We start from the raw sequence: 27283 nt of genomic DNA on the forward strand, positions 1-27283 counted from the left end.
AAAAGATAAGGAATTGAAATTTATTACTTTTCGTAATAAATGAATGAAAGGGTTTATGAAGAGTCTAAATAACACTGTAGAGTGAATTAAGAAGGCGAACAGTATTATAAAGATTGCGCCAATAAACCCCTCCCCATTTTCGTTTTTAATGAAGTGTAAGAAACAAATGGTTCATCCTATTTAAGGCTTTATAATATAAATTAAATATAATTATTAACGTGTAACGCAACTTTTACAAAAGTATCAAATACAAAAAGAACTCGAGTATACTTGAAATGGAAATTATTATTACACGCACCGAATTCGCCTTCATTTTAAAGGGAGAATGAAGTAGTGTCCAAATTACTTAAATATCGGTAGTCATAAACGGATAAATTTAAAAGTGACGCGGGATCAATTTAAATCCATTACACCCTCCCTTTAAGATTTTTAAACTAAAGGGAGGATGGATTTAAAGTCATTCATCCTCCCTTTAAGATTTTTAAACTAAAGGGAGAGTGAAGTAGTGTAGAACCAAGTTCTAAACGAAACTTTTCGGTTAAATTTACACGTCATGCGGGATAAATTTAAAATAATTCATTGTCCCTTTAAGATTTTTAAACTAAAGGGAGAGTGAAGTAGTGTAGAACCAAGTTCTAAACGAAACTTTTCGGTTAAATTTACACGTCATGCGGGATAAATTTAAAGTAATTCATTGTCCCTTTAAGATTTTTAAACTAAAGGGAGAATGAAGTGGTGTAGAACCAAGTTCTAAACGAAACTTTTCGGTTAAATTTACAAGTGACGCGGGGCGAACTTAAAGTAATTCATTCTCCCTTTAAGATTTTTAAACTAAATAGAGAATGAAACGGCCTTACTTTCAATTTTATATTCATAAAATCGTAAAGGAAACTTATATAAATAAATTAAATTTTAAATTGATTTAATCGTCCAGCCATTTCAATCTCCTTTTAAAATGGCCCAACGCGACCTTTTGACCCGCGGAAGAAACAATATTTACAGCTTTGAGCTTGGATTATCAAATTTGAAATATACCTAGAATGTACGCGTACAAAAGAATTTCAATTAAACCTTGGTGGTCATTAAGGATTTGAGTTTTGGTCACGTGATTGTTTTTCTAATTTTGGGGGGCGGCGTTGGCGGAATCTCGATATCGATGGAGTCGTTGCCGACAATCAGCCTTAAGCGTTTCGTGCCGCCTCCGCTTTTAAGCTTACCACCACCACCACTCTTGTTACAATTACGAAACGTGGCTTCGAGTTCGCGACGAGAAGATCTTTTTTTCTTTTCTTTATGACGTTTCTTCTTCTTCGACCTCGACCTCGCGCCTCGTGACCTCGAGAGTGTCGATGATGACGTCATCGGTGACCTTTCATTTACTAAACTACTACTACTACAGGCGCCGCCATCTTTAACGGGTGATAAAATCTCGTAAATCTTACGTTCAGGGACTTTACTTTTTCTACGATTGCTTTTAGTCGCCGTCGCGTGCTCGTCTAATTGCGTCGTTCGACGAACGCGGATGGTTAATTTTAAACAACCGTGTGGTGCTGCGGCTAGTGGTGGTGACGAGTCGTTTGTAAGAACAACCGAATCACGCACAATCGCTTTTTCGGCGCATTTTTCCGACATTTCAGCGAAATTCGACGATTTCTCATCAATCCTCAGCGAATTTTCATCGAATTTCCACGGTTTTTCATCGAAATTCCCCGATTTTTCAGGGAACTTACCAGAATTTTCATCGAAATTCCCCGATTTTTCAAGGAACTTATCCGAATTTTCATCGAATTTCCACGACTTTTCACCGAAATTCCCCGTTTTTTCAACACAATTACGAAGATTCGAAAAACCGTCCTCCAACGCATCATTTTTTTCAAACTTTGGCGGTAAAATCTGTAGATCTAATACTGGCGGGGGAATAACTTTAGGCGCAGCAATTGTACTATTTTCCGTGGTTAAAATAGTCCCTGGCGTATTTACACTAATTACTTTGGCAATACGCGAGGTATGGGCCGCCGCCGCCGCCGCTTTACCAACGATAACATCGGCACCTTCAGCGGCACTTACAACAACCATATTATTATTACGAGTCCCTTCGGAAGTATCGTTGATATGTTCCGTGTCATTTTCATCGATATCAGGGGGTAATTCAGTCTCGATATCAGGGGGTAATTCAGTCTCGATATCAGGGGCTAAATCAGGCGTTTCGAAATCAATTTTGGTCAGTACGGGAGCTTCCAAAGTAGAATTAGATAACTTGTTCGTACTCCGCGTAACGCGTCGTCCGCTATCAAAGTAGTTTTTCGAATCCCCGGTGATGATTGGTGGATTTTGATGTAAAAACGGACCTTGTAAATCATCGGGTTGGGATTGTTGTAATTTTGCAATTCGGCGGTTGCTTCTAGATCGTGACAACTGTTTTTTAGGGTTAGGAACTTGCGTATTAAAGATCTCTTCAACTAGCGTTATACCATCGGGGGGGTTAGGAACTTGAACGATCTCTTCAACTAGCGTTTTACCATCGCATTTACCAGCACCACCAGTCCGTTTCGTTTTATTACGCAAAGGACGTTTAAGCGAGTTGGCAACCCTGCTGCTAGTAGTCATTTTCGAAACTACTACCGAATATTCATTACTATCACTAAGCCTTGGTTTTTCATCATCAATGTCCAAGTCTAAAATTTCTCCATCCCCGTTTTTCGCGGTAGAAATTTCTTTTAAAATGGATGCAGTAGGTCTAATGACGTCACTGGCTAAGGTACCGAGGGCATTATCGGAATTGTTAGTGGATTTAATATCGTTTTTCTCATTATGAAACGATGAGTTATCGTTGTTCCCATTGCATAGACGTTGGTAAAGCAAGGTAGAATTACCTTCGTTCGATTCTCGCGAAGTTTCGTCACTAATGGCGGCGGCGGCCACACTATCTAAGCTATCTTCTAAAAGTTCGCGTTTGTTCCGCTGCACTATTTTAGGGGCGTTACCGACAGATTCGTAGTTATTGTTTCGTAATCGTCGCCTTAGTGGCACTTTAGATAATGACGTTTTTTCATCTTCTTTGTGATTGGTCGAATCGTTAAGCCTTTTAGGACGGCTTCGCAATCTGGTTTGCCTTTAAAGAAAGTTTGCGGCGTGTAAAATAAACTTACGCAGAGTTCATACAACTTTTGGTAAAAACTAATTTCCCTGAGGTTTTTCCCCTTATATGGAGTATCCTATGGAGCAAATGTTAACGAAAGAGGGGGGGCAGGACAAATAGAACTATAACATACTCAAAGGACATCCCCGTATCTCTAATAGAACCAGAGTTACGAGCACCCAAAGTATAGTGTAATCTTAATCCTATGGAGGGGGGTATGTTGACGAATATTTTTCTTAATTACTTGGCCCCTGTTTGTCGTAACCCTAAGTTGTTAGTATGGTTGGATGGGGGACAAATTGGACTATAACATACTAAAAGGACATCCCCGTATCTCTAGTAGAACCAGAGTTACGAGCCTCCAAAGTTGGGTGTGACGCAAACCCTGTGGAGGGGACGAACATTTTGCTTAATTACTTGGCCCCTGTTTGTCGTAACCCTAAGTTTTTAGTATGGTTGGATGGGGGACAAATTGGACTATAACATACTAAAAGGACATCCCCGTATCTCTAGTAGAACCAGAGTTACGAGCCTCCAAAGTTGGGTGTGACGCAAACCCTGTGGAGGGGACGAACATTTTGCTTAATTACTCGGCCCCTGTTTGTCTTAACCCTAAGTTTTTATTATGGTTGGATGGGGGACAAATTGGACTATAACATACTCAAAGGACATCCCCTTATCTCTAGTAGAACCTGCGTTACGAGCCTCCAAAATTGGGTGTAATGTAAATCCTATGGAGGGGAGGGGGGGGGGAAAGGATGACACTCCGTATCCTCTTAATAATATTCGCGAATAGTAGTCCTTGATATTCGACGGGCATTTGATAAGACTACATTATCGTTAAGCCTAACAATTCGATATTCGTCTCGATAGTAAAAAGAAGCGGTGGCTTAAAATATAGTTTTAAATTACCTGACGTCATATTTCTGTTCCCCGAGTGTATCTTGTTCTTTGATATCTTTACGAAAGATGGTTGTAGCGACACCACCACCACCACCGCCGCAATTGACACCATTGACGCTGTTCTTGTTGCTTTTCAGCGGCAAAATGCAATTGTTGAGTCCGTTTAGGCCATCCTTCGAATGATTGTTGCTCAACTTGGAACCATTTTTCGTCGTTGATCTTTTTTCGGAACAGTTTAAACTATTCTTGAATACGTCATTGGCGGAAGACGTTTCGTCTTTCAAAAAATAAATAAATAAAACTTTAGGGTTTAGCCCTTAGCACATTCAAAATACGGAAATTTTTCCAATAATGATATCATTTCTTGGAGGTTAATTAAAGGATAATTAATTACATTTAAGTCGCGGCGGTGGAAACTAACTTAAAATCAATATTTTCATGAGCATAAAAACCACCCGACCAGTTACCCCTTCTTCCTAGACACCAAATACCATAAAAGATCTAAAAATATTACGTAATATGAAGGCTTTTGCTTTAATTTGATGGACGGCTGTATCGAAGAGCCGATTAATTGCAAAGCGTTTGAAATGGAAATATTTTCTCTATACTCCGGTTTGTTGGGTTGCCACGCCGAGGGGAGAGAGGGGGAGGGGGGAATGCGGGGCACGGTAGCGAGAATGAGAGAGATTCAGTTTTCAGGCTGAAAGGGCACTACCTTTAAAGGCTGAGTCGCGGTTATTTAGTTATAGTTGTCGTTGAAAACTCCTCCTGACCCTTCAATGTGGATGAATAGATATAAAGACATACTGGCTTTCACCATTATGATCTGTGAGTGTGTATGTTTGTTTTTTGTGTGTGGAGACTGGATAGGCCTTTTAACTTAAGCCAGGCGTGGTAAGAACTTAAAGGGAGCCACCGGAGGGTATGCTAGCCAGTCTGCCTATTCGTTTCAAATTTCGACGCTGCACTTTTGTGGCGCTGAATCTGCACGTTCAACTTTGTTTCAGTTTTCTGTGGGAGAAGCCTGGTTCTAGGTGGCCATAGGGGGATACTTTCTATTCACTCCCCTCGTAGCTAGAAGAGGGCTCGGAAATCCGCGGGAGGGAAATGCAAACCCTCCGATGGCTCCCTTTAATGTACCCGAACCTTTTGGGCCATTACCTTAGCGAGTTAGAGAACAAGTTAGAGAACACGAATACGGAACTAAGACGCCCTCCCCCCCCCCACCATCCCCAACCACACCTAGCCAATAGGGACGTTGTTTTTTTCACGTGACTCGTTTTAAATATATTCTACCAAAGTCCGAGTTTGTAGCCATACTTACCTTGCGCGGTTTTCTTGTCATGACGTCGTCCTTTGTTCAGTTTTTTTAATCTGTTCAAGCGATTGTCGGTCTCTCGTAAGGAATACACGCCTCCGCTTTTACTTCCCAACGTTTGATTCCCTCCTGATATTTTGTTCTTGGCGAAAAACGCCCCCAAACCGCGTCTGATAATAAAATAAAATGAGACGCCATGAATTTAAAAAAAGAAATCCGTGAAAATCTCAATTTAGCATTGCTCGAAGCGTGTTTTGATATACCAAACGAAATCCCTGACGTATCCCGGACTTTTTAGGAAAAACCTTTTAAATCCCAGACGTATCCCGGACTTTTTAGGAAAAACTTTTAAATCCCTGACGTATCCCGGACTTTTTAGGAAAAACTTTTAAATCCCTGATTTTTTCCCCTATTTTCCATATCCCGGACCTTTTAGGGCCCATTTTCAACTCCCCCTCTTTCTACCCTCTTTGGTTAAAGTACCGAAATCTTATCTGACCTTTTACAGGGTTCATACGAAATTTCCAAATTCAATTTCCCTGATATTTTCCAGGTTTTCCAGAGTACTTCTGATAAATTTCCAGGTGCATTTTTTAATTGGAGGAGTGGTTTAATTTCAAATGGGGTTACCAGACCATACCTACATCACCATATCAAGACAGGACCAACATACAGAATTCCAGTCCCACGGAAGGTATTTGTTTCACTTTATTTAATTTCCCTGATTTTTTGGGAATAAAATTAATTTTCCCAGATTTTTCGAAGAAATTTTCATTTCCCTGATATTTCCCTGATTTTTGTCCTCTACACCAATTTCCCTGATATTTCCAGGTTTTCCATGTTCGTATGAACCCTGCTTTTAGGTCCACTTTGAATTTCCCTGACCTTTTAAGTCCATTTTAAATTTCCCTGACTTTTCCCTCCGACCTTTTAGATCCATTTTAAATTTCCCTGATTTTTCCCTCCGACCTTTTAGATCCATTTTAAATTTCCCTGACTTTTCCCTCCGACCTTTTAGATCCATTTTAAATTTCCCTGACTTTTCCCTCCGACCTTTTAGGTCCATTTTAAATTTCCCTGACTTTTCCCTCCGACCTTTTAGGTCCATTTTAAATTTCCCGGACTTTTCCCTCCGCTTTTTTCGGTCCATTTTCAACTCCCCCTCTTTGGTTAAAGTACCGAAATGTTATCTGACCTTTCGCAAGTCTCGCATTCGCAGTAACCATTTCCATCGCCAAAGAAGTCTTCGCCGTAAAAACAGGTTATTTCTTCACCTTCTTCGATGTCTCTTAAGACCTTAACGCAGGCTGTGTCTCGTCCCGTTGAAACAAACTGAAATATTTTATTTGAATTATTACTCTGTGTGTATAACGAAGGTTCGCCACTCGCCAAATAACAAACTGCTCTACCAAAAGTATATCGATATAAACGCAAAAAGTACGCTTCATTAACAATTCCTTAGCTGCCTTGCTTTGGTTTGGAGGTAGACGACGCGTAAAATAATCCGGCTTCATACAACTTTTGGAAAACAAATTTCCCTGAGGTTTTTCCCGTATATGGAATATCCTAGGGAGCAATCCTATTGTTTACGTTTTGCTTAATTACTTGGCCCCTGATTGTCGTAGCCCCAAGTCTTCAGTATGGTTGGATGGGGGGCAAATAGGACTATAACATACTCAAAGGACATCCCCGTATCTCTTGTAGAACCAGAGTTATGAGCTTCCGAAGTATAGTGTAATGTTAATCCTATGGAGGGAATGTTCACAAACATTTTGCTTAATTACTCGGCCCCTGATTGTTGAAGCCCCAAGTCTTCAGTGTGGTTGGATGGGGTGGAAAACAGGACTATAACATACTTATCTCTAATATAACCAGAGTTACGAGCCTCCAAAGTATAGTGTAATGTTAATCCTATGGAGGCGAGGGGATGTTTATGAACATTTTGCTTAATTTATAGGACAGTTTTTAAAAATATGAGATTTTATAGGAATTATAGGACCTCTGGGGGCTCTGCTATTCCGGGGGGGGGGAGGGTAAAGGGGGGATCTCATATCTATATACTTTTGGGTGTACACCAAATCATTTCTAAAAACCACCATCAGATTACTAAAATTGTCACCATTATGGTCAAAATTACTAACAAAATAAAATGTAGCGTTCCTTAATATTTGAATATTTTATGCTTAAAAATAATTCAAATAATTAAAATTAAGGTAACGCGATAAATTAATTTAATTTGGGTACAAGTTTACAGTAACTGGAAAAATACTTGTAAATCAGTAACCAAGATTCTTATACCTCCAACGTAAGCACGCTATTTATCATCATTTGGTGGTTTTATGATACTTATAATAGCGTCTCACTTATTCTGAGAGAGCGGTAGCTCTCTTAGATATGACTTCATACTGCTCTTAATGTATAAGGAGGGTTTTTTGTTTGGATGTAGATTTTTTTGTATTGTATTAACTGCTTTGAAAAAATTCCACAGAACTACAATTCTGGCCCACAATATGTGGTTAAAATTTCAAAGAGATCCATTAATTAGTTAATTTTATAAAAAATAAAGTTGCTAAGGGTGGTTTTCATTTCCATAAAATTTTTCACACCTTTTTATGAAAAACAGGAATTTTTCCCATAGAAATAACATGGGAAATTTTAAGAAAAAAACATTCCGGTTACTCCGATTTTAGAAAAACTATACGTTTGTTAGACTTGAAAACGGTTTTAAATGGAAGGTACAACACTTAACGTGGCGCTAAGCAATTTTCATTGACTATAATTAAGTCTAAGTATGTTTAAATTTAAATTTTCAAAACCATTCCAATCTGCGATATTTAAGCAGTGTAAAGAGTCAGTTTATGATGTTAGCACTTTTAAAGCTATTTGGTTCATATTTCGTGGTGGTTGAAAAACAAGGGGACCTAGCTTTGTGTGAGCTAACAAGTTAAGTTGGAAAAGGTCCCCCACACTAATAAATTATGGAACCAACTGCCTTTGGTACTTGTGGGTACTTGTAGGTACTTGTGGGTGCTTGTAGGTACTTGTGGGTGCTTGTAGGTACTTGTGGGTGCTTGTAGGTACTTGTGGGTGCTTGTAGGTACTTGTGGGTGCTTGTAGGTACTTGTGGGTGCTTGTAGGTATTTATGGATGCTTGTAGGTACTTGTGGGTGCTTGTAGGTACTAGTTGGTGCTTGTAGGTACTTGTGGGTGCTTGTAGGTACTTGTGGGTGCTTGTAGGTACTTGTGGGTGCTTGTAGGTACTTGTGGGTGCTTGTAGGTACTTGTGGATGCTTGTAGGTACTTGTGGGTGCTTGTAGGTACTAGTTGGTGCTTGTAGGTACTTGTGGGTGCATGTAGGTACTTGTGGGTGCTTGTAGGTACTTGTGGGTGCTTGTAGGTACTTGTGGGTACTTGTGGGTGCTTTTAGGTACTTATGGATGCTTGTAGGTACTTATGGATGCTTGTAGGTACTTATGGATGCTTGTAGGTACTTATGGATGCTTGTAGGTACTTATGGATGCTTGTAGGTACTTATGGATGCTTGTAGGTACTTATGGAAGCTTGTAGGTACTTATGGAAGCTTGTAAGTACTTGTGGGTGCTTGTTGGTGCTTGTAGGTACTTGTGGGTGCATGTAGGTACTTGTGGGTGCTTGTAGGTACTTGTGGGTGCTTGTAGGTACTTGTGGATGCTTGTTGGTACTTGTGGGTGCTTGTAGGTACTTGTGGGTGCTTGTAGGTACTTGTGGGTGCTTGTAGGTACTTGTGGGTGCTTGTAGGTACTTGTGGGTGCTTGGAGGTACTAGTGGGTGCTTGGAGGTACTAGTGGGTGCTTGGAGGTACTAGTGGGTGCTTGGAGGTACTAGTGGGTGCTTTTAGGTACTTGTGGGTGCATGTAGGTACTTGTGGGTGCTTGTAGGTACTTGTGGGTGCTTGTAGGTACTTGTGGGTGCTTGTAGGTACTTGTGGGTGCTTGTAGGTACTTATGGATGCTTGTTGGTACTTGTGGGTGCTTGTAGGTACTAGTGGGTGCTTGTAGGTACTTGTGGGTGCTTTTAGGTACTTGTGGGTGCTTTTAGGTACTTGTGGGTGCTTTTAGGTACTTGTGGGTGCTTTTAGGTACTTGTGGGTGCTTTTAGGTACTTGTGGGTGCTTTTAGGTACTTGTGGGTGCTTTTAGGTACTTGTGGGTGCTTTTAGGTACTTGTGGGTGCTTTTAGGTACTTGTGGGTGCTTGTAGGTACTTGTGGGTGCTTGTAGGTACTTGTGGGTGCTTTTAGGTACTTGTGGGTGCTTTTAGGTACTTGTGGGTGCTTGTAGGTACTTGTAGGTACTTGTGGGTGCTTGTGGGTGCTTGTAGGTACTTGTGGGTGCTTGTAGGTACTTGTGGGTGCTTCTAGGTACTTGTGGGTGCTTCTAGGTACTTGTGGGTGCTTCTAGGTACTTGTGGGTGCTTCTAGGTACTTGTGGGTGCTTCTAGGTACTTGTGGGTGCTTGTGGGTGCTTCTGGGTACTTGTGGGTGTTTGTGGGTGTTTGTGGGTGTTTGTGGGTACTTGTGGGTGCTTGTGGGTACTTGTGGGTGCTTGTGGGTACTTGTGGGTGCTTGTGGGTACTTGTGGGTGCTTATAGGTACTTATGGGTACTTGTGGGTACTTATAGGTACTTATGGGTACTTGTGGGTGCTTATAGGTACTTATGGGTACTTGTGGGTGCTTATAGGTACTTATGGGTGCTTGTGGGTGCTTGTAGGTACTTGTGGGTGCTTGTAGGTACTTGTGGGTGCTTGTAGGTACTTGTGGGTGCTTGTGGGTGCTTGTAGGTACTTGTGGGTGCTTGTAGGTACTTGTGGGTGCTTGTGGGTGCTTGTAGGTAATTGTGGGTGCTTGTAGGTAATTGTGGGTGCTTGTAGGTAATTGTGGGTGCTTGTGCAGATTTTGAAAATGTAAAACAGTTTCTTAACATTCTTAATTAAAATGAAGACTGAAGGAACAGATATTAATAAAAAATGTCTTGATTAGAATCAAGACCTAAAAAGTATCGATAAGACTGAGGTTATCACTTGTCTGAAGGATCAGATATTAATTTTTCTTTTTAATTGAAACTTAAATGCATGCTTAAGAAAAAACAACGTTCCATTACCGTTTTCCGTTGAAATAAATTATTTTACTGGTAATCAATTTCAAAAATTTACTTATCTCGGCTTTTCGACCACAATTCCATTCCCCGAAAACATTTTATCATTACATTAATTACTTTTGGGAGATAACGTGTCAAAATAGCCTATAAAACAATAAAAAACTGTAATAGCGGTCTGTTTAGCCATGACAAGAACCTTTTAAAAGTTTCAAGCACTATATAACCCTTTCGAGACTAACAGGACCTGAGCAAACTATAGCTTAACCTGCTACTAGTACGACTAGGGAGAACTGATGTAAACTGGAGTTGAAATTTCATCATGTGCGACCTCGGCCTTGAAACTCTCCCATAGTCCGAGTGTGTGTAGAACATAATTTTTTCGCTGTTATCTGCCAAAATCAATCTTTCATGGTAGTGCCGCCTCCTCACTTGAATTTTTCATGATATATTAAGGTTTGAAGGAACAAAATTCTAGATTACCATTTTCACTACCATGTCCCTCTGCTAACTTGAAGCAAACATTCCTCTCTTTTTGCTGCTCATTACCGGTGCCATTCCCTTGACTTTCTGTTCGTTATAACTACTATCATGAGTTTATTTAATTCAAACCAAAATATAAAAGAATTGGATTTTTTTCCTTTTGTGCTACTAAGAATTTACAAATGTTGTCCGTGCCATATCAAATAGTCTCTAACCATTGTTAGAAACTAGAGAGAGAAATTGGGCAGTATCACTGATCATGCCCTGAACTATGAGAAAGAAGAATACGACGGTTGACTAAAGTACACTTGATATTACATCATTTTGCAAAACCGCGAGTAAAAATCTTACTGTCCCTATTGAATTTGGCGCCATTGGTTTTAGAATAATTAAAATGTTCCACTGCGAAGCGTGCCGGTCACGAATGGGGATGTAACGTCTTTAGGAACCTTTCAAAATGCAAAACCATACACGTACTCTCCCAAAAGTAATTAATGTAATGATAAAATGTTTTCGGGGAATGGAATTGTGGTCGAAAAGCCGAGATAAGTAAATTTTTGAAATTGATTACCAGTAAAATAATTTATTTCAACGGAAAACGGTAATGGAACGTTGTTTTTTCTTAAGCATGCATTTAAGTTTCAATTAAAAAGAAAAATTAATATCTGATCCTTCAGACAAGTGATAACCTCAGTCTTATCGATACTTTTTAGGTCTTGATTCTAATCAAGACATTTTTTATTAATTACTATTGCCTTACTTAAAGCAGCGTCTCACTTATTACTATTGTGTTACTTATAGTACCGTCTCACTAAGGGTTAATACGTCACTTATAGCAGCGTCTCACTTATCACTATTGCGTTACTTATAGCAGCGTCACACTCATTACTATTGTGTTACTTCTGAGTGTCACACTTATTACTATTACGGGTTACTTATAATAGCGTCTCACTTAGGGTTATTACTTTACTTCCGATAGCAAAGAAAACACGAAGGCGTATAAGATAAGAAATATTAATTATCATTAAAATTAAATAATTAAGTTAATTAGACAGAAACTCATTAAAGTTCCCAGTGGCTAATCCGACACTGTTTGCCAAAACAACGCGTGACTATTTTTGAAGTTTCAAAATGACGTCATCGATACTATCAATTAAGTTTAGGCCCCGCCCCCCCCCACCCTTTGATGACGTCATAATCCCGCTTTTAGCAGCGCCACCTTTTTTTTTAATCAGGAATAAAAAGTGAATTGCTTACCTTGCAATTTGAACGGCAATCGTGGTTAATAAATGCAGCGGGTCCTAACCAAAGTTGGGCGCAATTTTTCCTGCAAGAATACATGACGCTGAAATCGTTCTTCCCACAATGCAACAGTTCAGCTTCTTCCTCCTCACTCAACTCCGCGATACATCCAACCAAATAGTCTATGATTTCGTTCTTGTACCTGAAAAACCACCAGCAACAAAAAAACAACGCTTAGTTAAGCGGGGTTTTCACTGCCGAAAATTTCGCGGAACAGTAAAAAAAAGTCGCTTAATTACTCGACCCCTGTTTGTCGTAGCCCTAAGTGTTTAGTATGGTTGGATGGGGGATAAATTGGACTATAACATACTCAAAGGACATACCCCTATCTCTAGTAGAACCTGAGTTATGAGCCTCCAAAGTTGGGCGTAATGTTAATCCTATGGGGGGCGTTGTTTGTTTATGTTTAGCTTAATTACTCGGCTCCTGTTGGTCGTAGCCCTACGTTTTTAGTATGGTTGGATGGGGCGCAAATAGGACTATAACATACTCAAAGGACATCCCCCTATCTCTAGTAGAGCCAGAGTTACGAGCCTGCAAAGTTGGGTGTGACGCTTTTCCTATGGCATATTTTTGAACATTTTGCTTAATTACTCGGCCCCTTTTTGTCGGAGCCCTAAGTTTTTAGTATGATTGGATGGGGGACAAATTGGACTATAAGATACTCAAAGGACATCCCCCTATCTCTAGTAGAACCAGAGTTATAGGCCTCCAAATTACAGTGTAAAACTATTCCTATGGAGGGGGTTGTTTGTTTACATTTTGCTTAATTACTCGGCCCCTGTTAGACGCTGATTTCCCTGATTTCCCTGAATTTTACTAAAAATTCGAAATTTCCCTGAGGTTTTTGTCAACTATTTATTTCCCTATATTTTCCCTGAGGTTTCTATGAACTCTGGTACGGGATTTTAAAGGAATTTCGGGAATGGGCAAATTAAAGCACCATCAGATTACTAAAAAACGTCACCAACATCAAAATTATCGGGACAAATGTGACAATTCATTTAACCAACTGTAATCTCATGTTTTTGGGAAAACAGTTTCAATTGGTCGAAAAAAATGACATAATGCCAGCCAAGGCTTAATGTAGGTACGCGTTTACTGTACTAACCCAGAACTCGCGGGTTAGCCACAAAGATTCGCGGTACCGAGTCACAGTCTGACCACCACGCCATGTATCATCACTTGGTGCTTTATAACCCAAATATAATCAAATTCTAGGCCTATTTTTGGCCTATTTTTATAAAGACCATGATTTCTCAAAGTTAGTTTGGAATTCCCTGACATTTTATGCCTCATATTTAGTTCCCTAATAAGGTCACTTTCATTCGATGTAAAACTGAAAAGAGAAATATTTTCTCTCGACGTTCAAAAATGACGAACGATACTGCCAAAGGCAGGACTGTGGCACTACTACTACTACTACTACGATGTGGCTAAAAAGAGACTAAAAAGAGAATAACGAACCATTTCTTGGTGGCACATATTTTAGCTCCTAGATTTCCTTCCAACGAATATCTTTTACACGGCAGCAATTCAAAGCCAGAATTTTTGTCGAACATTCTTAGATAGCGAAAAACCTGTCAAACAAAAATTAATCCCTAATTAACAAACAGAGAACGCGTTAAGAACACATAAACCATCCGAGAACATTAACATGAAAAAATGATAAGAAATTTAAGCATAGAAAACATGTTAATTACACACCGAGAACATACAAAACATACTAAGAACATACAAAACATACTAAGAACATACAAAACATACTAAGAACATACAAAACACACCGAGAACATACAAAACACACCGAGAAAATACAAAACATACTAAGAACATAATGACAAAAACACTTACATGTTCTTTCAGAGTGGACTGTTGATTTTTATTCTTAAAAGACGATAAGTTACTGTCAAGAGTCGATAAGTGAAAATAGGCCTTTTCATAGTCTTGATGCTCTTTGAAATCCAGTATAACAGTACGTAACTTTTCCTTCCTAATATTTGATGCTTTGAATCTGGAATTTTTTTGATCTTTTCGTTAAGCCTAATCTTTCAAACACTCATTTCGTTAAGCCTAATCTTTCAAACACTCATTTCGTTAAGCCTAATCTTTCAAACACTCATTTCGTTAAGCCTAATCTTTCAAACACTCATTTCGTTAAGCCTAATCTTTCAAACACTCATTTCGTTAAGCCTAATCTTTCAAACACTCATTTCGTTAAGCCTAATCTTTCAAACACTCATTTCGTTAAGCCTAATCTTTCAAACACTCATTTCGTTAAGCCTAATCTTTCAAACACTCATTTCGTTAAGCCTAATCTTTCAAACACTCATTTCGTTAAGCCTAATCTTTCAAACACTCATTTCGTTAAGCCTAATGTTTCAAACTCATTTCGTTAAGCCTAATGTTTCAAACTCATTTCGTTAAGCCTAATGTTTCAAACTCATTTTGTTAAGCCTAATCTTTCAAACTCATTTGTTAAGCCTAAACTTTCAAAATCATTTCGTTAAGCCTAAACTTTCAAAATCATTTCGTTAAGCCTAAACTTTCAAAATCATTTCGTTTTGTTTCATTTTACCTTATATTCATTTTGTGCGTTTTGAAGCCAAAAAAGGCATCTAGGACCAAACTGGTTGCGATGTCATCGTTATCACTTAGTTCCCGAGGGGTCATTCCCGTTGAAGGAGCGGACCGAGATGACCCTCGAGATGATTCAACCAACATTTTGCACACTTATTTGGACCCCGTTGTACTTAAATCATGTTCAACACTTCCGATAAATAGCTAGTCCATCTCAAAAAGTTGATCGTAGCGTTCATCGGAGCATTCCTATCATTTTATATAGAAAGCAATAAAAATGACTGTAAATGCTATTAAAATTACAAAAAAAAAAAAGAGTATTTTAAAGTATTCTAATTTAAAATTTGCACTAAATAACGTTAATAAGATTAATTTTAAATAATATAAAACCATTTTTAGGCTTAACTTTGACAGAATAAAAAATACATCCTATTATTATTAAAATTTAGAATTAAAATGCCTTTCTAATTGCGATTAAAATATTTAAACACTTTTAAATGACAGCCTAGTTTATAATTAATATTTCACTCTAATTACAATTAGTGATATTAATTTAAAACTTACTGCAAAACGGGCCAAAACTGCCCAAAATTTGTATAGATTTTCATGGACAAGGCTTAGCGAAAAAACAGTTTATCAGACAGCAATCATCGCAGGCCCCGTAAACATAATTTTAAAGTTATAACCGTAGGAATTTCTTAACTTAAACTATTACTAATAATTAATTTAAGTTCGATGCATATTTATTATTTAAACTTGTTATCTTGTAAGTTGTAAATATAAAAAAAAATTAAGTGCCATTAGCCACAAACCCCGATTGGGCCGATCAGCAGGGATGCCAGATTTGAAAACCTTCAACCCGCCAAAATCAAATTGGAAACAAGCCCAAATTCCAAAAACCGCCAATCTATATTTTGAAAGGAGCCCAAAAAGTACTGCCTAAGATCTAGACTATCCAGCCCAAAAACAAGCCAAAATTATATCGTAAAAATTTGAAATTTGTTTTTCTTTTAGAAATTTCAATGCATATTCTATACTGACACCGTTTCTAAAGCCCAAAACAAAATGAAACCATTTTATTTAATCATGAATTGACGAATTATAAGCCGCTCAAAAGGTTTCACAGCACCATTTGTCAGTTTTTTTGGCCATTTTAATGATCTTCGCCTATTGGCGGTATTTTAAGTACAGAAAGCAAAAAAAAAAAAAAACCACGACAGCCAACCCTTTTATTTCCAGCCTATATTTTAGAGAAGAAGCCCAATTGGCGGCTTTCCAGCCCAATATGGCAACCCTGTTGGGCCGATCAGCTAACCTGACTAAGGGTTAGCGTCTGCCCATAGATAATATATATTATCTATGGTCTGCCTATACTAGACACTCCTGGCAGCCCCCTAGTTTACCCTCATTAAGTTCTAGAGGGAAATAACGCGGGTTGCCATTAGTCTATGATATAGAATGTAATGTCAGCTCTCGTAGTTTGAGGTATTAAGTTCTATGGGGGGAAAACTAGAGCTGCCATTACTATACGCAGAAACCCGTGACGTAAACCAAACACATAGGAGTCTGTAGTTAAATTTATATTATTCTTACCTTTTCAATAAGATGTCCGCGGTATTTAAACACGAATTTACTTTACCGCGTAACCAATTAACGATTTCGTATTTTATTTTGCTGAATTATAACACCGTTGTTTTTAATTTCATGTTGGTTTTTACTTCTTGACCTAGGCCTAACTTTCTAGAATTTGACAAGCGGTTAGTTAGTTTTGTTAAGCCAATAAAGCTTTGCTGCAGGGATGCCAGATTTGAAAACCATGAACGCGCCAAAATCAAATTGGAAACAAGCCCAAAAAACCGCCAATCTATATTTCGAAAAGAAGCCCAAAAACTGACTAAGATCTAGACTACCCAGCCCAAAAACAAGCCAAAAATTTATCGTGAAAATTTGTAATTAGTTTTTCTTTTAGATATTTCAATGGGTATTACATTCTGACACCATTTTTAAAACCCTAACAAAACGAAACCACTTTATTTAGCCATAAATTGACGGATTATAAGCTGCGCAAAAGGTTTGACAGTACCATTTGTCAGTTATTTGGGCATTTAATTAATTTTGCAGACCCACCAATCAATTCGATTTCTATTTCAATAAATAGAAACTCATTTTAAAATCAATATCAGTGAATTTTTATTTGAACATGAAATATTCGTTATCTTTACATTTTTAAATGAGTCCAATTTCATTTTTTAAAATAAATATCAGTGAATTTTTATTTGAACATGAAATATTTGTTATTTACATTTTTAAATGAGTCGAATTGCATTTCTAAAAATTTAGATGAAAATTAAAATGTTAAATTATAAAAAATTCCATGAAAATTAAAATGTTAAATTATAAAAAAGTTTCATGAAAATTAAAATGTTAAATTATAACAGCTAAAAGATGTGTTTCAACAAAAGAAAATGTTTTTTTCGTTAAGGACTACAAAATAACTTCAAAACACGAAAAGAAATATAAAAAATGAGTAGAAAAAAGAAGTAATAAAAGGAAGAATTATAAAAAAGTTCCATGAAAATTAAAATGTTAAATTATAAAAAAGTTCCATGAAAATTAAAATGTTAAATTATAAAAAAGTTCCATGAAAATTAAAATCAATAATTTGATTTGTCAGCGGCATTATCGTAATTGGATGCGGCTCCAGTATCAGCCTCAATAGTTTAAAAAAACATTTAAAAATTAAAACATTAAAAATTAAAACATTAAACATTAAAAATTAAAACATTAAAAATTAAAACATTAAAAATTAAAACATTAAAAATTAAAACATTAAAAATTAAAACATTAAAAATTAAAACATTAAAAATTAAAACATTAAAAATTAAAACATTAAAAATTAAAACATTAAAAATTAAAACATTAAAAATTAAAACATTAAAAAATTAAAACATTAAAAAATTAAAACATTAAAAAATTAAAACATTGTAACCGATTTGCTGTCAAAGCTAGGTTACAGAGTGAAACAATGAGCTCAAAACCATAATACTATATATTTGAACTCTTTTATTAGGTTCTTGGGTTAGTACTTGTTACAGAATATAATTGATTAAATAAATAACAAAATAATTGATAATGCTAATTACAATGATATTGATAGGATGGGTAGTGAGAGCGCCAGACTAGGGGTGTGCCTTTAGGAGGTAGCTATAGAAAGCAACACTTACTAGGGTTAAGTAGAGCCAGTTGAGTTCCGTCTTTAGGCCTACTGAAGTGATGGCACGAACAGAGAGAGTTAACGTGCGAGAACTAGTCATTACGGACTTGATCACTGGATTGCCTCGTAGAAGGTCAATCTACCCTACATCTAAACAGGTCTTAGCTTAGATGGTGAATACGGCCTAAGGCCTACCGCACTAGCTAACTAACTCCCTACTAACACCAACAACTATCCTGGATAGACTGCCACTCTATCCGGATACTATCATAATGACTTATGAGACAGACTGCCTAACAGACTGCACTAAGATGATACTGTACACTGACTGTAAAGCACAGCTGACCTGACTTTATATAGCCCTAGCAATAGGCCTGGCTCAATATAGGGGGCGCTCACCAAAGGTGCAATATGAGACGCCACCTAGTGTTCACCTAATCTATTGTGAGGTTAAAAAGTCTTCATATAAAAAACTTAAGATTAGAGATCAAAGGGAGCCGGACATAAGCTTAGCTAAGTGTGATTGTGAAGGCTCAGTAGCGCATCCGCTACATTCCCCCACACGTTAAAAAGGGACACTCCTAGGCTGGCATCTTACAAAATATGAATGTCGTAATTGGTTAAGGTGGTTGAGCAACTTGGCTTGGCTTGGCACCGCAGCGTTCCACTCCAGACTAGATCGTGATGGTCTGGATTCTGATTCCGGATGATAGTCGCCAGATATCGTTGAAGAAGAGGTATATGCATAATGAATGGAGTATGCTCCTCTGTGCAGGTCCTCAGACGTTATCTCTGGTAACGCTGGTATGGTCCAAGCAAGAACATACGCTTTATGGGTGGGCAGAAACTGTCCATCCAAAGACAGCAACGTTGCTTTCAACCTTCTGAGACTCTAATACAGTTTACTCAGAAATATAGACGTTAATTGAAGGAATTAATAGCTATCTCTACTAAAGGTGTAGTTCCATGAGATGTAAAAGGAACATATAAACCGAAGTAGGAGATAAGCCTATAATCTAATTGAATTAGGATAAGTACTAGCTATAGCTAAGTACTAGTAAGTTTAAAGTGGTTAAGTATTTGCAGACTCAACTGAACTGCCTTAATATAAAGTAGGGTTAGTCATGACTCATAAACCTAGTTCTTGCGAAAGCTACAAAGGAAACACTCTCTAACAGTGATATGTATATTAGGAGTAAGCCTTTGTGTAGACGCATTGTAAGTGGGGTTTATCGAAATGAAAGGACTAACCGTTTAAGGGATAATCAGTCATGGGAATGATATAGTAAAGATTCCTACAGTAATGATTAAACTGTAAACTAATTGGGACAAGCAGGACACATGCCTTGCAAGCCTGATCCTAACTAGTTCCATACTACGGATAGCACGTAATGCGGGAAATAAATTAATAATAATTACTTCTTGTCTCCGTGTAGATGTTGGTAGAACAAGATTAGGCCTAACCACTGTAATAGTGATGGCAGTTAACATTACGTTCTGAATCCTACCATTCATGTAAACATGACGGATAATTAGGCTTAACAAACGGAAAGCGCTTGAAGCCTTGGCCAATTTAATAGAAAATAATAAATTTTAAATAACTAAAATAACTAAGGGCCTAACAGAAACACCATGTATTTGGTGGTCAAATTAAACTAACTGGGCCCTGGTAGATTCACCAATTATTTCCCCCTGTAACCGATTTGCTGTCAAAGCTAGGTTACAGAGTGAAACAATGAGCTCAAAACCATAATACTATATATTTGAACTCTTTTATTAGGTTCTTGGGTTAGTACTTGTTACAGAATATAATTGATTAAATAAATAACAAAATAATTGATAATGCTAATTACAATGATATTGATAGGATGGGTAGTGAGAGCGCCAGACTAGGGGTGTGCCTTTAGGAGGTAGCTATAGAAAGCAACACTTACTAGGGTTAAGTAGAGCCAGTTGAGTTTCGTCTTTAGGCCTACTGAAGTGATGGCACGAACAGAGAGAGTTAACGTGCGAGAACTAGTCATTACGGACTTGATCACTGGATTGCCTCGTAGAAGGTCAATCTACCCTACATCTAAACAGGTCTTAGCTTAGATGGTGAATACGGCCTAAGGCCTACCGCACTAGCTAACTAACTCCCTACTAACACCAACAACTATCCTGGATAGACTGCCACTCTATCCGGATACTATCATAATGACTTATGAGACAGACTGCCTAACAGACTGCACTAAGATGATACTGTACACTGACTGTAAAGCACAGCTGACCTGACTTTATATAGCCCTAGCAATAGGCCTGGCTCAATATAGGGGGCGCTCACCAAAGGTGCAATATGAGACGCCACCTAGTGTTCACCTAATCTATTGTGAGGTTAAAAAGTCTTCATATAAAAAACTTAAGATTAGAGATCAAAGGGAGCCGGACATAAGCTTAGCTAAGTGTGATTGTGAAGGCTCAGTAGCGCATCCGCTACAACATTAAAAATTAAAACATTAAAAATTAAAACATTAAAAATTAAAACATTAAAAAATAAAACATTAAAATCGTGTTAAACTCCACAGTCAAACATTTCTCCTTGATTTGTGGCATTTAATGGTTTGGCCTGCCCAGTCTTTTTATCCATTCCATACGTTGTTAAGTAAGGTGATAAGCGTTTGCAATGGTAGTTAGATAAACCAGAAACTAAAAGCATCTCAGCTCCTTTTTTAGGAGGAGATTGGGGTTGACGATTGCGTAGGATGTTTCTTATCAAGTTATGGATAAAAGATTCACGATCTGGCAATTCTTCAATGTTTTTGACTTTAGATCTTTCAAAACGTTGACCACATCCATTGCATTCGATATTGGCATCATAGTATGTGAAGTATAACTTAGCTCCACAATGGTCATCCGGACAAATGCCACTTAACATCTTATCCTCCATTTCCGAATTCTATTAACCTTGTCATTAAAACGGAATAATTGTAAACTTTACAGAGCTCTAAGACACTATCGCGTGATGTCGTTGTAATTAAAAAAATCTTATCTGACTGATATTAAAAAGTACGTTGGTTATTTACCGTCAAAACAAGTAAACATTAAACAATCATCTCTTCTGGCCCTGGGCCACCGAAGCCTTGGCTTAGTCATCCGCCGCTTTATATAGTATTAACTTATGAAACTTACCCACGGGGCCACACGACGTCTTTTAAACAAACTAAATTATAGCACGCTTAACTTTAAATGTTACTTCGTTAAATTTTAAAATGACAATAAACGTTTTACTTAAACGACAGCAAATTGACAACTTCTTAATAACAATAACAATAAACAAACTTCAGCACAGTGATGCCAGGTGGGAAAAATGGAATTTCCCTTTCTAGCCCTTAAAATTTCCCTAGTTCAGGGTTGCCAGATTCTGCGCATAGAAAATGATAGAATTATAGCTTGACCATAGACATTAGAATACTATTAATCTCTATGTTTTGTAAGCCTAATTTTAAACGTCGTCTGCTAGGTCTAGTGATTCAAAAAGTTGCAACGAGTAAAGCGCCCCCTACTACATCGTTATGAAAGGCGCCAAAATTCCAACTTCGTAACTACACGTGTTTAGGCTTAAAATCGAACAAACCTTTTTATTTTCGTTGAAAATTAGGTTAGAAAGTTGAATTAAACCATTTAACTTAATTTTAAGAGATTATTTTGAATGTAATAAATAATTAGGCCTATGAATAAATTAAATTTTAAGAAAAGAAAGGCGCCAAAATTCCAACTTTTTAACTACACGTGTTTAGGCTTAAAAATCGAACAAAAGTTTATATTTTCCTTGAAAATTAGGTTAGAAAGTTGAATTAAACGATTTAACTTAATTTTAAGAGATTATTTTGAATGTAATAAATAATTGGGCCTATAAATAAATTCAATTTTAAGAAAAGAAAGGCGCCAAAATTCCAACTTTGTAACTACACGTGTTTAGGCTTAAAATCGAACAAACCTGAATATTTTTGTTGAAAATTAAGTTAGAATGTTGAATTAAACGATTTAACTTAACTTTAAGAGACTATTTTGAATGTAATAAATAATTAGGCCAATAAATAAATTCAATTTTAATGAATGAAGATAACTTTATTCAACTCTTATAAAAACAAACAAAGGCCCTTAAAATATTATTTATTATTCAACTTTATACAATTTTTACAGCGCTTATATAAAAAAATGCGACAGCTAAAAGATGTGTTTCAACAAAAGAAAATGTTTTTTTCGTTAAGGACTACAAAATAACTTCAAAACACGAAAAGAAATATAAAAAATGAGTAGAAAAAAGAAGTAATAAAAGGAAGAATTCCACTATGGACGGAATGCCTTAAACTTATTGAACCTTGCATTGTTTATGATCGCTATATGACTTCTTATTGGTATCTTGCAAAGGTCTTTTTTTGGTGGTAGCAAAAGAACTAGTGGAATCGTAACTAGGTTTGCTTCTGGAAGATGAAACGGAAGAAGATTTGTACCTCAATGACGTAACAGTGGATGGAGGTTCCATTTTGTATCGAGAGGAAGTTGCGGCGGCTTCCGGTTTGTACTTTGAGGTAGAAACGGCAACAGATGATGATTGAAGCAAGCTTTTTCTCGAAGCTATTTGAAAGTCATCTGAAGAACAAACAGATTACGACGAGTTTCCCTAAGCCTAAAATGAACACATTACCATTTGGCAAGGATCTTCGATGAGCGGCTCGGGTCATAATGGGTTCTCATTATCAAACGACATTTTAGGCAGTTTGTTCAATGGTCCAGTCTCGGTGTAAGCCTCAGTTTGACCATTGGTAGTAGCAGTTGTAGCTGTAGCAGCGCGAGAACGGGTTCTGTTGGCATTACCAACCGTTTCAGGAGGTGTCGGAGAACTGCTTAGTTTACGGCTTCGAAGTTGTCGATCTGTTTTAATAGGATTAGCTGGAGCATCTTGTTCTTCGAGTTGTTTCCAAATGGACAACTTTTCCGCTTTCTCTAGTTTTAATTCAGTCTTCAAGTTGTCGTTTTCGTGTTGAAGGACACCGATTTGCATATCTTGGGTGTCGAGCTTCTTCTGAAGGGATTTGATTCGTTCCAAATCCACTTGAGCTTGAACTTCGGCCTCCAATTTCTCATTCAACTTCTGACAAATGCGCTCAAAATTATGTCGATCCTGAGTCATAATCTTCAACTTTCCTTGCAGAACTTCGGTATGTAAAAGCATCTTATCGATAAAACTGGCATCGGAGCGTTTTTCATTTAAGGACATAATTTCGTTTTGTCGTTCGATTAAATTGTTTTGGAGGCTCAAAATAGTACGGCATTGCTCCAAAATCTTGGCTTCCTTCTCGGAGAAAACCGAGCTCTTTTGTAAATCGAGTGATTTGGCTTGGCGTAAGAGTTCCTTCAAATTCAATATTTCGTTATCTTTCTCTTTGACGACTTCGAAGACTTCTCGAGCTATGGGGATTCCGGCTTTGACTTGCAACGATTCTTGTTCGTCAAGACTCTGCGTCTTTTCATCCAGATACTTCTTAAGTTCACCGACTTTTGCTTCCATTTCATGAACTGTTTGTTGTTTATCATGGTATTGGTTCTCCAAAATGGCCAACTTCTTTTCATAAACGTCAATATCGTTTTGCAGAGTCTTCAAATTGTCTTCAGCTTCCTGTTTCGATTGTTTAAGGAGTTCCAATTGATTCTGGTACTGGCCTATTTCAATCCACTTTTGTTTCTCCAATTGCAACTCATGAACCACTAGTCGCAAGTTTTTCGACGATTCGTCGACTTCCTCGTACTTTACCTTATACTCGACGAGTTGCGATTCCCGAATCGTAGACTCCTTCAGTTTCACCTCCAAATCCTGAACAACGCTCTTCAAATTCGACAAATCTTCAAGGCTACTTTCCAAATCTTTATTGCGAATCTCAACGGAATTTAAACATTCTTTCAAGTTCTTTCTTTTGAGGTTGTCAGCTTTGAGTTGCGCAATCTCTTCATTTAAACGCTGGATTTCATCAAGGTTGTTCTGGTTTGAAGCCGAAGTTTCAACCAATTTATCCTTTAAGATCATCTCATTTTGGGACATTTCTACCAATTTAATTTCGAGATGTTCCTTTTCGGTTTCCCATTCGAGACACTTAATTTCGAGCTTCAAATTTGAGGTCGTATCGAGATTTTTCGAGTTTGAATTTAAGGTTTCGATTCTTTCGTTCAATTCGATTATTTCTCGGGAGAGATTCGAGTTTTGGGTTTCTAATTGCGATACTTTTTCAACGGCTTCATTTTTTTCCTTAAAAACTTCTTCCAAATTTAATTCAATTTCTTCGATAGTCGCCGATAATTGCTTGACCGTTTCATCGCGGTGACGGACTTCGTTTTTCAATTTTGTAATTTCAATTTCGAATATTTGAATTTGATTTTCTAAACTGGCGTTTGAATTTTTCAAGAAGTCATTAGCGTCTTCGACGTTTTTAACTCTTTCTCTTAATGTTAATATTTCTTCCTCGAGAGGGAATTCCAAAGGTTTGCCATTCTTTAATCTACATTAGTGAATTAAATTTAATTGGGATTTTGCGCCGCGTTATGAGGTTTCTACAGATTCGGCGTAATTTTGCTTAGTATACTTGAACCGTTTTTGTTTGAGAACACGTGACGTTAACACATATCACATAAACTTATGATAATACCAATAAATAGCAAACCAGGGTTCGTACAACTTTTGGAAAACCGATTTCCATGTTTTTTCCAGTTTTTTTCCCAATACATGGAGTAATAACAATGAGTGTTTTTTATATAGCAGAGTCATCTTACTTGATTTCCCTGAATTTTACTAAGAAGCGATGTCTAGTTTACTAGGGAGAAGGTATTCGCGCGCCATAGTCCCAGTCCCCCTTTCAAAATACAAGGGGGGACGTAAAAGGAGGCCGGGATATTTCGCCTCTCCTCAGTCGGAAAATACGCAATTTTCGTCATTCGCGTAGGTGAAGAACCAATGAGATGCTGGAACTTGTAATTTAGAGGCGGGGATTAACTGGAGATATAGCTAGGAATGTGGCGCGAATTTATACCTTCTCCCTAGTTAACTAGATATCACTTCTTGATTTTACTAAAAGTTACTAAATTGAATTTTTCGTCAACTATTTATTTCCCGGATTTCCCTGAATTTTACTAAAAATTTACTAAATTGAGTTTGTCAACTATTTATTTCCCCTGATTTTTCCAAGTTTCCCATATTTGTATGAACCCTGGCAACCCCCCCCCAAAAGTCTAAAAAACAGAGGGGCCATTCACTCATCGATCGTAATCGGTGAACACGCTTTACCAATACACTAAAGACATAATATTCCAAATTCCCCCCGACCGTTCCAAATTCTCCCTGACCCTGTCCCAACCCTAGATCATTAAATATTAAATAACAAACCAAAACCTACACATTTAAAGGTTTTTCTTTTTCTTTCTCTAAAGCAGCCTTCAATGACTCGTGTTGGGCCTGATTAAACTTGATTATAAACTCGTTCATTTGTTTTTCAGCCTCGGCCATCTGTTGAGAAAGCTGTTTCACCTCTTCCCTTAACGCATTCTCTTTTTCCTTGAACACTTCTTTGTGAGAGTCATTCTATAATGAATTTAACCCAACATGACTCCGTTAGAAGTTCTAGGTCCTATTAGCTTTAGGCCTAATATAAAGCCATTTAAAACTAAAATGTAGATTGGTTTGAGATAGAAGCTTTAAAACCAATGTTTCAACGAATAAAAGAACTACATAGCCTTATTATTTCATACATATTCAATAATTCTAAAGTAATAACAGCTTCAAAATAAACAAACAATAGGAAAATGGAAACTAGCATCTTCCGTAATAGGGCAATGAACGTAAACAAAGTATACATTTCTATTGCTATTAAATTAAATCCAGCTGTGGCCTGTCAATAAGTAAGGGATTTTATAAAGAAAAGCTTACCTTTTGTTTGTGTCTCTGAGCCACTTCAAGCTGATCCAGAAAATGGCGTTTCTGTTGATTAATTTTAATCAACTTTTCTTCTAATGTGTTTATCATCTGCAAAGCTGGTTCAGGTAGGCCTTGCTTCCATTCCAAGGCAGACCAATCCATCTTAAGCCTATTTTAAAAATTAATTGGTATAATAGACTAATGGCACCCCATGTTATTTCCCCATAGAGCTTAATACAGTCAAAGGCAGAGGGGTGCCATTACCCTATTAAAACATTAAATCATAATTAAAACTCATTACAAACGTCAAACAGTACTCCAAATGGCTATTTTTAAGAATAGCCCCTGCTCTTCCAAACTTAATAAATGGCCCTAAATTTCTTAAATTTTGCCCTTCAAATAGTTACTTTAGGGTGGCTAAAATTTAGGTCTAATTATAACATTAAGTAAATATATTTACCTCTGCGCAACAAATCTTAAACTATTTTAAGTAGTTATCATAAATCTCCAAGCTTTAATTATTAACTAATCAATTTAATCGCGATTAACCGTTCAGAACAAAGAACTTGGAACATATAAGCCCCCTAGCATTACACATCAAATCTACGCTTCGGCCGCCACTTTTTTACAGAATTACAGAAAGTGCCTACAAGTACCCTCAGTAGGAAAACTACTATAGCAGTAGTTTTATAGAAAAAAACTTATATTTAAGTTATTTACCAGTGAAACTGGTTCAAAATTGCATATATATAATAAGTAAGCTATGATCTATATTATAAACCATTTTAAAACTTAATTCCGAACTAATTTACTTAAATTTAAGGGTGACTACAACTTACTATTTTACAGAAAATGCTTATATTTAAGTTAATTACGGGTCAAATTAATTCAAATTTACTATACATAATCAGAAACGTGTTTGGTTTAATATACACTACTTAAATAGTTAATAACTTACTATTATCTCACTTAAATTCAGGGTGTCTACAACACACTATTTTACAGAAAATGCGATTATTTAAGTTAATTATGGGTCTTTTTCTATAAAACTACTGCTATAGTAGTTTTCCTACTGAGGGCACTTGTAGGCACTTTCTGGAAACTCCCCCGCTCCACAAGGCTAAATTACAATGTTGCCCCGGCCCCCTAAATTATACTAGTGGTACAAGGAGAGAGGAATGGAGTGGAAACCCCCATACCTATAGTGTTGTCTGTGTACCCCCACCTACGGCACCCTAGTCCTCCCAGCATCCTCAGCGGTTAGGTAGGGT

The 27283-nt window shown here is 37.2% G+C and overlaps 2 protein-coding genes and 2 long non-coding RNA genes across 8 annotated transcripts in view; 1 reads left to right on the forward strand and 3 right to left on the reverse strand.

Moving 5' to 3' along the window:
- On the reverse strand, positions 1-16777 carry Hmt4-20 (Histone methyltransferase 4-20). 2 transcript variants are annotated; one of them, XM_089865545.1, is made up of 9 exons: positions 16450-16777; positions 14855-15105; positions 14131-14290; positions 13744-13856; positions 12232-12418; positions 6556-6692; positions 5367-5530; positions 4052-4319; positions 1-3112 (listed from the first exon to the last, which is right to left on the reverse strand). In XM_089865545.1, exons 2-9 carry the CDS (start codon positions 14998-15000, stop codon positions 1102-1104), a joined length of 3186 nt encoding a protein of 1061 aa, XP_089721671.1. In that variant the 5' UTR covers positions 15001-15105; positions 16450-16777; the 3' UTR covers positions 1-1101. The 2 variants fall into 2 exon arrangements, with proteins under 2 accessions (XP_089721671.1, XP_089721670.1); XM_089865544.1 differs by lacking the exon at positions 16450-16777 and adding an exon at positions 15421-15909.
- Positions 9747-12126, reverse strand: LOC149705268 (uncharacterized). Its single transcript, XR_016381607.1, has 3 exons — positions 11326-12126; positions 10975-11243; positions 9747-10883 (listed from the first exon to the last, which is right to left on the reverse strand). It is a non-coding gene; the product is annotated as an uncharacterized LOC149705268 (long non-coding RNA).
- Positions 15652-17492, forward strand: LOC149705269 (uncharacterized). Its single transcript, XR_016381600.1, has 2 exons — positions 15652-15788; positions 15871-17492. It is a non-coding gene; the product is annotated as an uncharacterized LOC149705269 (long non-coding RNA).
- Positions 17493-17899: 407 nt separating this feature from the next.
- Positions 17900-27283, reverse strand: part of LOC149705270 (uncharacterized) — a 45083-nt gene continuing 35699 nt past the window's right edge. For 3 of the 4 annotated variants that reach the window (XM_089865547.1, XM_089865546.1, XM_089865548.1), the window contains 5 exons: positions 26025-26181; positions 25495-25679; positions 22758-24603; positions 21389-22702; positions 17900-21005 (listed from right to left, as the gene is read on the reverse strand). In XM_089865547.1, coding sequence (XP_089721673.1) covers positions 22791-24603; positions 25495-25679; positions 26025-26174 — 2148 coding nt within the window. In that variant the 5' untranslated portion in view covers positions 26175-26181 and the 3' untranslated portion in view covers positions 17900-21005; positions 21389-22702; positions 22758-22790. Of the gene's footprint in view, positions 21006-21388; positions 22703-22757; positions 24604-25494; positions 25680-26024; positions 26182-26472; positions 27128-27283 lie in introns of those variants that run through there. The other variant, XM_089865549.1, reaches the window with a different exon arrangement.

Source organism: Phalangium opilio, unplaced genomic scaffold (assembly GCF_054372755.1).
Source record: "Phalangium opilio isolate 3A_F unplaced genomic scaffold, DU_Popi_V2 ptg000014l_1, whole genome shotgun sequence".
Classification (NCBI taxonomy): Eukaryota; Metazoa; Arthropoda; class Arachnida; order Opiliones; family Phalangiidae; genus Phalangium; species Phalangium opilio.